Here is a 12183-nt window from a genome sequence, read left to right on the forward strand (position 1 = left end):
TATGCTAATTAATTAGCATTTCACATTCTGGGTCCATAGAGCCCACTAAGAAGGCGACATTCCCACTTCAAACATGCTGTTTCAATGCATACAAACAAATAAAAATTCATCAGAAGAGTTAAGATTCACCTGCTTTTTCAAAGCATTCACTGAATTAAGTAAGGGCAGGCACTGTGGCTCACACCTGTAATCCCAGCACTTTGGGAGGCCAAGGAGGTCGGATCACTTGAAGTCAGGAGTTCCAAACCAGCCTGGCCAACATGGTGAAACCCCGTCTCTACTAAAAATACAAAAATTAGCCAGGTGTGGTGGTGCACATCTGTAATCCCAGCTACTCAGGAGGCTGAAGCAGGAGAATTGCTTCAACCTGGCAAGTGGAGGTTGCAATGAGCCAAGATGCTGCCACTGCACTCCAGCCTGGGCGACACAGCAAGGCTCTGTCTCAAAAAAAAAAAAAAAAGAATTCACTGAATTAAGTTTAATAACCACCTTTGGTCCCACTTGTTCACAGTCAAGTAAACTATCTTTGATTTCTCTCCTACCTTTCCTCTAAACTTGAGCTAGCTTTCAATTTTGTACTCATTAAACCACAATCCCAATTAAAGACTTAACATTTTCCCTCTTTTACAAAAGCCAAACCCAATAAAATAAGAAGCAGAAAGCAGAGAACAGATGAAACACAGATTTTTGAAGTCATATTGATGTGGCTTCAAAAGTATCCCTGCTCTGCCACCATTAACTGTGAAACCTTGGACAAATTATTTGGATTACATCTTCAGTTTCTTCACAAAGTCTTTGTGAGGATTAACAGAGATAATCCACAAAATAACCCACAAAGCACAATGCATGGTGCATAATTAGTACTTGAGTGTTATTAATAACAGCAGAGGGATAAGCAGCATCAAAAACAATCCCTGGCCAGGCACGGTGGCTCACGCCTGTAATCCCAGCACTTTGGGAGGCTGAGGTGGGCAGATGGCTTGAGCCAGGAGTTCAAGGCCACAGCTTGGGTAACATGGCGAGACCCTGTTCTCAGACACCAATTGAAAGTGATCTTACTCTCAACAAAAAAAATACAAAAATTAGCCAGGCGTGGTGGTGTGCACCTGTAGTCCCAGCTACTCAAGAGGCTGAGGCAGGAGGATTATGAGCCTGGGAGGTTGAGGCTGCAGTGAGGTAAGATTGCACCACCGCATTCCAGCCTGGGTGACAGAGCAAGGAGTGAGACCCTGTCTCTAAACAAAAACAGAACAAAACAAAAAAAAAACAAAGAAGAAGTAAAAATTTTTACCCCTACAGGGGATTTGGCACACTATGAACATTTATAACACAAAGATTCCTATGTATTTAAACTGAATGAAAAAGACCATCTCTGGTTACAATGTTTCTATGAATATGCTCAAATATAATGGGGCTAGAATTTTTATATAAAAAAGCAATATGAAAATGTTTGTTTTCAAGGTCCAATTTAAAGCTATGATGTCTTATAGAGCATTAGATGCTAAGAATCCAGAATATTCCATATTAACCTTACTATTTCTCTTAATGTCACTTTCCCTCAGAGAGAAATGAGCAAGAATAATGAAAATTCTTTTTTTTTTCCTTCTTCTTTTTTGAGACAGGGTCTTGCTGTATCGCGCAGGCTGGAATGCAGTGGCATGATCGCAGCTCACTGCAACCTCTGCCTCCCAGGCACGAGCGATCCTCCCACCTCAGGCTCCCCAGTAGCTGGGACTACAGGCACGTGCCACCATATCCAGCTAATTTTTGTATTTTTTTGTAGAGACAGGGTTTCACCATGTTGCCCAGGCTGGTCTTGAACTCCTGAGCTCAAGTCATCCACCCGCCTCAGTCTCCCAAAGTGCTGGGATTACAGGCATGAGCCACCGCGCCCAGCCCAAAAGTCTTCATTGTTGTTGTTGCTGAAGGATGTAAGAGAATATGAGGAAATGTCCATTTAACTAAAGTCATATGTATGTTTTCAGCACACTAATTTTAAAAACTTATATATACTTGGAAGAATTTATATAATAAGCACTTCAGACAATACTTTAAAACAAAATAGTTTCCTTCATAGAGAATGAATAATAATTCAAACTACTTCTCCATTTATAATTTAATGTTGATACAATGATCTACAGTGACATGAGAGGAAGATCATTTTCAGTTAGTGTCTGAGAGCAAGTTGGCAAATATGGAACTTACCTCTGAGCTGACACTTTTAAGACTAAAAAGGGACCAGGCATGACAGCTTACATGTGTAATCCCAGCAATTTGGGAGGCTGAGGCAGGAGAACTGATTGCGCCCATGAGTTTGAGACCAACCTGGGCAACATAGCAAGACCCCATCTCTACAAAAATTTTTTAAAACTTAGCTGGGCATGGTGGCACACACCTGTACTCCCAGTGCCTCAGGGGAATTGCTTGAGCCCAGGAGGTCGAGGCTGTGGTGAGCCATAATCACACCACTGCACTCCAGCCTGGGCAACAGAGCAAGACCATGTCTCAAAAAAAAAAAAAAAAAGACCAAAAAGGGACCTACAAGTGGGACATAGGGTGCATGCCTGTGGTCCCACTTATTTGGAAGGCTGAGGCAGGAGGATCATCCTAGGCAGGAGGCTAGGAGTTCAAGGTTGCAGTGAGCCAGGACAGCAACACTGCACTCCAGCCTGGGCGACAGTACAAGATACTGTCTATATATATATATATATATATATATATATATATATTTTTTTTTTTTTTTTTTTTAAAGTATGGCTGGGCGCGGTAGCTCATGCCTGTAATCCCAGCACTTTGGGAGGCTGAGGTGGGCAGGTCACAAGGTCAGGAGTTCAAGAGCAGCTTGGCCAATATGGTAAAACCCTGTCTCTACTAAAAATACAAAAAAAATTAGCAGGGCATGGTGGCGGGCACCTGTAATCCCAGCTATTCAAGAGACTGAGGCAGGAGAATCGCTTGAACCCAGGAGGCGGAGGTTGCAGTGAGTCGAGATCGTGCCACTGCACTCCAGCCTGGGCGACAGAGAGACTCCGTCAAAAAAAAAAGAAAAAAAAAGTTATGGTCAGGCGCGGTGGCTCATGCCTGTAATCCCAGCACTCTGGGAGGCCGAGGCGGGTGGATCACCTGAGGTCCAGAGTTCGAGACCAGCCTGGCCAACATGGTGAAATCCCATCTCTACTAAAAACAGAAAAAATTAGCTGGGCATGGTGGTGGACGCCTGTAACTCCAGCTACTTGGGAGGCTAAGGCAGGAGAATCTCCTGAACCTGACAGGCAGAGGTTGCAGTGAGCCAAGATCACGCCATTGCACTCCAGCCTGGGCAACAAAAGTGAAACTCCGTCTCAAAAAAAAAAAAAAAGTTATTTCCACTAAGTTGAATTCATGTTCACAATAGTACCCTACTGAGACATATAAAGCTTCAATTTATATTCACAAATATCCTAGCTTTGATTTATTGGCATTCTAATTATATGCATGGCCTGAAGGAAAAATCAAGACATGGTTTTCTTAATGTTGGTCTGGAGATACTTTACTGGGGATGAAAGGAAGGTTAGGACTCCTGGGAAGGTAGAGAAAAAAAGAAGCTCCAGGCTCTTAGAAGGGCAGGAAGGATAGTAGAGGATAGGCTTTTAGAATTTTAGTAGAAAAAAAGAATTAAGAAAATAAAATCTTAGGCTTAGCACAAGATTGTTAACCAGAGGGCAATTCTGCTCACAACAGATGAGAAGCTAGTTATAGACAGAGGCGTTGTTGCTCATCAGCCTTCCTGCCTACCATCCCAACCATGCACATCACAGTCCAGCCACTCCAAGTCTCCCCCAAATATACGTATAATATTAATATTATATTAATTATAATATACATTACATACTATTTCTGTATAGTATGTGTATAACATATATGTTTATACTATTGATTTAAAATGACTCTTCTGCTCTGCAATACCTGTCACTCCTTTGTTCAACTGCTGAACATCTTTTTTCTTTTTTTTTTTAAATTAAGACAGTTCAAGTGTTCTCTCTTCTCTAAAGCCTTTCCTGATTCCATTCACTTCCCCGTCCCACCACCATAAACACCTCTCCACCCATACATGACTGCACTTGTTGAGGGCAAGAACTGTGTTTTATTTACTAATATATTCACAGTGCTTTGTAGTCCATTAATGCTTTGCAGAATGAATAAATCAATAAATAAATGAATGGATGAATACTGAGTAACTGGGCCAGGTACAGTGGCTCACACCTGTAATCCCAGCACTTTGAGAGGCCGAGGTGGGCGGATACCTTGAGGTCAGGATTTCGAGACAAGCCTGGCCAACATGGTGGAACCCCATCTCCACTAAAAATACAAAAATTAGCCAGGCATGGTGGCAGGTGCCTGTAATCCCAGCTACTTGGGAGGCTGAAGCACAAGAATCACTTGAACCCAGGAGGCAGAGGTTGTAGTGAGCCAAGATTGTGCCACTGCACTCCAGCCTGGGTGACAGAGTGAGCCTCTGTCTCAAAAAAAACAAAACAAACAAAAAAAAACCAAATTGAGTAACTTCAGGTATAACTTGTCTTATTGTGCTTTGCTTTATTGAGCTTTGCTTCATTGTGCTTTGCAGATATTACGTTTTTTACAAATTGAAGGTTTATGGCACCCTGAGTCAAGCAAGATGGCGCCATTTTGCCCAGCAGCATGTGCTCACTTCATGTCTCTGTCACACTGTGGTATTTTTTGCAATATTTCAAAACTTTTCATTATTATTGTATCTGTTATGATGATCTGTGATCAGTGATCTCTGATGTTACTCTTGTAATTGTTTTGGGGGCACCACAAACCACACCCATATAAGACAGCACACTTAACTGATTAATATCGCGTGTGTTCTGACTGCTCCAGTGATTGCTGTTCCCCTGTCTTTCCCTCTCCTCAGGCCTTCCTGCTCCCTGAGACAAAATAATATTGAAATCAGCCCACAGTTGATGACCCTACAATGACCTCTCAGTGTTCAGGTGAAGGGAAGAGTCACATATCTCTCACTTTAAATCAAAAGCTAGAAATGATTATGCTTAGTGAGGAAAGCATGTCGAAAGCTGAGACAGGCCAAAAGCTGAGATAGGCTGAAAGCTAGACTTCTTCCACCAAACAGCCAAACAGCATATACAGAAGAAAAGTTCTTGAAGGAAATAGTGCTATTCCAGTGAACACACAAATGATAGAGAAAAACAGCTTTATTGCCAATAGGGAGAAAGTTTGAGTGGTCCAGATAATCAAACCAGCCACAGCATTCCCTTAAGCCAAAACCTAATCCAGATCAAGGCCCTAACTCACTTCAGTTCTATCAAGGCAGAGAGAGGTGACAAATCTACAGAAGAAAAGTTTGAAGGTAGCAGAGGTTGGTTCGTGAGGTTTAAGGAAAGAGGCCATCTTTGTAACATAAAAGTAAAACATGAAGCAGCAAATGCTTATGCAGAAGCTGCATGCAGCCAGTTATCTAGAAGATCTAGCTGATCTATCTAGAAGATCTAGCTGATCTATCTAGATCTTCCTTCATCACCTTCATCTGATGATCTATCTAGAAAATCTGATCTACCTTCAACAATGATCTATCTAGAATTGATCTTCTAGATAGATCATTGATGAAGGTGGCTACACTAAACAGATTTTTAATGCAGACAAAACCTTCTGTTGAAAGATGTCATCTATGATTTTCATAGCTACAGAGAAAAAGTCAACGTCTGGTTTCAAATCTTCAAAGGACAGGCTGACTCTGTTAAGAGTCTAATCCAGCTGTTGACATTAGGTTGAAACCCATGCTCATCTTCCATTCCAAAATTTGAAGAACCCTTAAGAATTATACTGAAGCTACTCTGCACATGCTCTATAAATGGAACAATAAAGCCTGGATAATGGCACATCCATCTGTTCACAGTATGGTTTACTAAATATTTTAAGCCCACTGTTGAGACCCACTGCCCAGGAATAAATATTACTGCTCATTGACAATGCACTAGTCCCCCCCAGAACTCTGATAGAGATATACAGGGAGATCATGGTTGTTTTCATGCCTGCTAACACAACATCCATTCTGCAGTCCATAAATTTTGACTTTCAAGTCTTATTATTTAATAAACACATTTCATAAGGCCATAGAAAGTGATTCCTCTGATGGATCTGAGCAAAGCAAAGTGACCTGGAAAAGATTTACCTTTCTAGATGCAATTAAGAACATTCAGCCAGGTCTGGTGGCTCACACCACACCTGTAATCCCAGCACTTTGGGAGGCCAAGACAGGCGGATCATCTGAGGTCAGGAGTTCAAGACCAGCCTGGCCAAAATGGCAAAACCCCAACTCTACTAAAAAATACAAAAAAATTAGCCGGGCGTGGCGGCAGGCACCTGTAATCCCAGCTACTCGGGAGGCTGAAGCAGGAGAATTGCTTGAACCTGGGAGGTGGAGGTTGCAGTGAGCCGAGATCACATCACTGCACTCCAGCCTGGGCGATAAGAACAAAAACTCCGTCCAAAAAAAAAAAAAAAACACGAACATTCATGATTCATGGGAGGAGGTCAAAATAGCAACATTAACAGGAGTTTGGAGGAAGTGGATTCTAACCCTCATGGACGACATTCACAGGTTCAAGACATCAGTGGAGGGAGGAACTACATATGTGTTGAAAACAGCAAGAGAACTAGAATTAGAAGTGGAGCCTGAAAATGAATCAAATTGTTCTACCTTCATAATAAAATTTGAATGGATGAGGAGTTGCTTCTTATGATGAGCAAAGAAAATGGTTTCTTGAGATAGAATGTATACCTAGTGAAGATGCTAAGAACATTGTTGAAATGACAACAAGGAATTTAGAATATTACATCGACTTAGTTGTTAAAACAGCAGGAGGGTTTCAGAAGATGGATTCTAATTTTGAAAAAGGTTCTACTGTGGGTAAAAACACTATCAAACAGGGGTGCATGTTCTCAGGACCTCTTGAGATTAGCCTCAGGCAAAGAATATTTACTTTAAAATTTTTAAATGCTATCAAACACTATTGCATGTTACAGAGAAATCTTTCATGAAAGGAAGAGTCCATCAATGTAGACAAATTCATTGTTATCTTACTTCAAGAAATTGCCACAGCCACCCCAACCAGCAATCACCATTCTGATCAGTCAGTAGCCAGCAACATCAAGGCAAGACCCTCCATCGGCAAAAAGATTGACTCGCTGAAGGCTCAGATAACCATTAGCATTTTTTAGCAATGATTTCTTTTTGAGACGGAGTTTTGCTTTTGTCACCCAGGCTGGAGTGCAGTGGCACGATCTTGGCTCACTACAACCTCTGCCTCCCTGGTTCAAGCAATTCTCCTGCCTCAGCCTCCCGAGTAGCTGGGATTACAGGTGCCTGCCACCATGCCCAGCTAATTTTTTTTGTATTTTTTAGTAGAGACGGGGTTTCTTCATGTTGGTCAGGCTGGTCTCGAACTCCCAACCTCAGGTGATCCATCCGCCTCAGCCTCCCAAAGTGCTGGGATTACAGGCATGAGCCACCACACCCAGCCTAGCAATGAAGTATTTTTAAATTAAGGTACATGCAATATTTTCAGACATAATGCTATTATTGCACACTTAAAACACTACAGTATACTACTGTAAATATAACTTTTACATGCACTGGGAAACCAAAAATTTCATGTGACTCATTTTATTCCAATATTCATTTTATCACAGTGGTCTGGAACCTAACTCGCAATGGTCTGGAACCATACCCTTCAGGGTATGCCTATAATTATTTTAGAACCCTCCATCTCAATAATCCCATTCCCGGAAAATATATCTGGACATGGAGGGCAACAGTCAAGTTAACCAGTAAGAAAGGTTTTGGTCAGTAGAAACAAAACATGTCAATTTTCAGGATAATGAAACTGGAAAAGCCTAAAAGAAACAAATAATGCTTTGAATCTATGCCAATATTACAGTATGATGCAAAGCTGCATATCTGCAATTTAGGTAACTATCATTACAGTACATCCAGGACCTAGAGATCTGGAACACCTCAAAGAAGTAAGTAAATAAAAACTCTGAATCCTAGGGACACAGTCTGAAAAGTCAATGTCCTTGGATTATAGCTTTAGAAAGTTACCTTTAAAATGAACTGAAATCAAATCTCATTGCAGTCCTGTGCCACACTCCTGCTAAGACACTCTTACTGGGTTCAGCTGGAATGTGTCTTTCCCCACCCCTTCTCCTCTTTAAACTTCTCTCTCAGTTTGAGACCTACAGTCCCCAAATAACCAGTCTTTCCTGACCTATCAGACACATCCCAAATCTGTTTCTACCACATACTCTACAGCTTAGACAAATCCCCACCTTTCTTAGTATGGCTGATTGGCCTAGCTGGAAGCCAATTCTTATATCTGTGTAGCATTAATTATAAGAAACATAGAAGAGGGTCCTAGTCATTCCAAATTAATGCTGCGAGAAAGATCTCTACTGACAAATAACACAAGCTTCAAAGAAGTGACAATATTTTCATACGTATTTTCCTTGATACTCACTTGGGAGGGCATAAGACTTCTTCAAGAAATTCCTCAATCTTATTTACATCCGTTTTGACTTCACTGTTGAAAGTTATAAATGGTGGGTGGGTCCCGGGAGCCAAGTTCTGCAGGTCTGCTGGCTTCCTGTTGGGCAAAATATTGGTCAAAATCAGATCATTTTTTACTCTCAAACAACAATAATACTTTAAATTCTCCAAGTTGGCCAGGCACGGTGGCTTGCGTCTGTAGTCGTAGCACTACAGGAGGCTGAGGTGGGAGACTGCTTAGCCCAGGAGTTTGAGACCCAGCCTGGGCAACATGGTAAGATCCTGTCTCCACAAAACATAAAAAATTAGCCAGGCATGGTGGTGCGTGCCTATAGTACCAGCTACCAGGGAGGCTGAGGTGGAAGGATCACTTGAGCCTGGGAAGTTGAGGCTGGAGTGAGCCATGATCGCACCACTGCACTCCAGCCTGGGCGACAGAGAGACCCTGTCTCAAAAAGAAAATAAATAAATTGTCCGGGCATGGTGGCTCATGTCTGTAATCCCAGCCCTTTGGGAGGCCGAGGCGGGTGGATCACCTGAGGTCAGGAGTTTGAGACCAGCTTGGCCAGCATGGTGAAACCCCATCTCTGCTAAAAATATAAAAATTAGCTGGGCATGGTGGCGCGCACCTGTAGTTCCAGCTACTTGGGAGGCTGAGGAAGGAGGATCACTTGAACCCGGGAGGCGGAGGTTGCAGTGAGCTGAGAATGTACCACTGCACTCCAGCCTAGGTGACAGAGTAAAACCCTGTCAGAAAAGAAAAAGAAAAGGAGAAAAAGAAAAAGAAAAGAGATCAAAGTGGTTCTAAATTTTAAAGTATATAAAACTGAATAAGAAATGGTATTTTTCAGCCGGGCACGGTGGCTCATGCCTGTAATCCCAGCACTTTGGGAGGCCAAGGCAGGAGGATCACGAGGTCAGAAGTTTGAGACCAGCCTGACCAACATGGTGAAACCCCATCTCTACTAAAAATACAAAAGTTAATTGGGCGTGGTGGCATGCGCCTGTAATCCCAGCTACTCAGGAGGCTGAGGCAGGAGAATCGCTTGAATCCCGGAAGCAGAGGCTGCAGTCAGCAGAGATCTCACCACAGCACTCCAGCCTGGGCGACAGAGCAAGACTACATCTTAAAAAAAAAAAAAGAAAGAAAGAAAGAAAGGTATTTTTCGACCAGGTGTGGTGGCTCACGCCTGTAATCCCAGCATTTTGGGAGGCCAAGGTGGGCAGATCATGAGGTCAAGAGATTGAGACCCTCCTGGCCAACATGGTGAAACTCCGTCTCTGCTAAAAATATAAAAATTAGCTGGGCATGGTGGCATGCACCTGTAGTTCCAGCTACTTGGGAGGCTGAGGAAGGAGAATCACTTGAACCCGGGAGGCGGAGGTTACAGTGAGCCAAGATCGCACCACTGCACTCCAGCCTGGTGACAGAGCAATACTCTGTCTCAAAAAAAAGAAAGAAATAGTACTTTTCCACTAGATATAATAGCTGTAATAGTATTCTAATAAGAAGCAAGCCTCCACAAAATACATAATTTATGGTAAGAAAATTCTTTGATTTTTTTTTTAACCAAAATACAAAATCCATCATTCTCATTCCAAATTAACTAAGTCACTCATTAGAGATAGTGATAGAATGAGGAGGGAAAAAAGATTTTGGAGAGTTAGTGTCTGGTATCAACTCTGGCCCCAACTAATTGTGTTAAGATGGGTAAGTCATGACTTCCCTAGGCCTTTTTTTTTTCTTTTTGGCAAAATAAAAGAGAAAAGCAGCTGAATCCTGCAGTCATCTTCAACTTCATAAGATTCCAAATTCTGGTGCTATTTCTTTCCCATTATTCTAGAAGTCCAGGCTTGACAAGGAAAAGGATCACCAGATTAGACTATCTAATATCAAAATTACTTCAATACATAAAAGATGGCATAATGAAGGGTAAAAAGCAACAAAGAATGGACAAAGTACTGAGTGAGAAAAGCTTAAAATCTACATTACCTAAGGATTTTGTCCAAATTCATTCCAAAGGTCATCAAAAAAATCAAATAGGTATGGGTCAAAAGAAATTGATGAGAGACAGATAAAACAAGTGAACACACAGAAAAATGTAAAATAGCACAACTATAAAGGGAATTTAAAAGTAAACAATAAGATGTCTTCCTCCTGTTGATTAGGAAAAACTGAAAATACCACAAAACACTGATAAAGATGGTGAAACTGTTATGCTGACAACTACTAACAGCAAGAAATGTTTGTACTATCTTGTTAAAAAAGCAAAATGGCTCACCCAAACCCACCAATGAATTTTAGGATCAAAAAATGAGATGACCAGATATGGTGTGTTTCCTATGGCACCATGAAGTATTCTTACCAAAGAAGTTGACCCTGAATCTAATCAAGCCTCTGGGGCAGGCTGGGTGCAGTGGCTCATACCTGTAACATTAGCACTTTGAGAGGCCAAGGCAGGAGGATTGCTTGAGTCCAGGAGTTCAAGCGAGACCAGCCTGGGCAACATAGTGAGATCCCATCTCTATAAAAAAAATTTTTTTAATTAGCTGGGTGTGGTGGCACGTGCCTGTAGTCCCAGCTACTTGGGAGGCTGAGATGGGAGGATTGGTTGAGCCCAGGCGGTCGAGGCTGCAGTGAACAGTGATCATATCACTGCATTTCAGCCTGGGCAACAGAGTGAGACCCTGTCGCAAAACAACAACAACAACAAACCAAAACAAAGCAGCCTCTGGGGCAGCTGTTTCTCAAATTGTAAGCCAGGAGACCCTTTCACCAGGTGATCCATTAGGTCAGAACTATTCTTATAATACTAAGGCATCATTTGCCTTTTTCACTCTCATTCTCCTCTCGTGCACATATAGTAAAATTTTCCAAATTTACTTGGCTACTTGGTACAAGATATCACAAGGTAATGAATGCAGAAGCAGACACGAGAAACCTCTTCTAAGATGTGCAAAAATGTAAAAGAATGCCACTCTTCTCACTATTTTTTGTTTTGGGAAATATAGTTGTTTTACATTAAAAATGTTTTATGGTAATAAGTAGTGGGTTCATTATTGTTCTATATTTAATGAATTAGTAAATAATTTTTTTTTTTTTCCTGAGACAGAGTCTCACTCTGTCGCCCAGGCTGAAGTGCAGTGGCGCGATCTCGGCTCACTACAAGCTCCATCTCCCAGGTTCACGTCATTCTCCTGCCTCAGCCTCCCAAGTAGCTGGGACTACAGGCGCACACCAAGCCCAGCTAATTTTTGATGTATTTTTTAGTAGAGACAGGGTTTCACCATGTTAGTCAGGATGGTCTCCTGACCTCATGATCCGCCCACCTCGGCCTCCCAAAGTGCTGGGATTACAGGTGTGAGCCACCGCACCCGGCCGTAAATAAACATTTTTAAAATTTCTCAGGATTTTTTTTTTTTTTGAGACCAGTCACCAAAGCAGGAGTGCAATGTCACAATCATGGTTCCCTGCAGCCTTGATTTCCTGGGCTCAAGCAATTCTCCTACCTCAGCCTCCCAAGCAGCTGGGACCAGAGGCACACACCATCAAGCCCAGCTAATTTTTTAAAAATTTTTTGTAGAGATGAGGATCTCACCATATTGCCTAGGCT

General features: G+C 42.0%; 1 protein-coding gene across 1 annotated transcript in view; it reads right to left on the bottom strand.

Moving 5' to 3' along the window:
• CLIC4 (chloride intracellular channel 4) overlaps window positions 1–12183 on the bottom strand; it is a 95559-nt gene that overhangs the window by 18716 nt on the left and 64660 nt on the right. The window contains exon 3 of the mRNA XM_034958399.3: window positions 8541–8666. Coding sequence (XP_034814290.1) covers window positions 8541–8666 — 126 coding nt within the window. The remainder of the gene's footprint in view (window positions 1–8540; window positions 8667–12183) is intronic.

Source organism: Pan paniscus, chromosome 1, assembly GCF_029289425.2.
Source record: "Pan paniscus chromosome 1, NHGRI_mPanPan1-v2.0_pri, whole genome shotgun sequence".
Taxonomy (NCBI): Eukaryota; Metazoa; Chordata; class Mammalia; order Primates; family Hominidae; genus Pan; species Pan paniscus.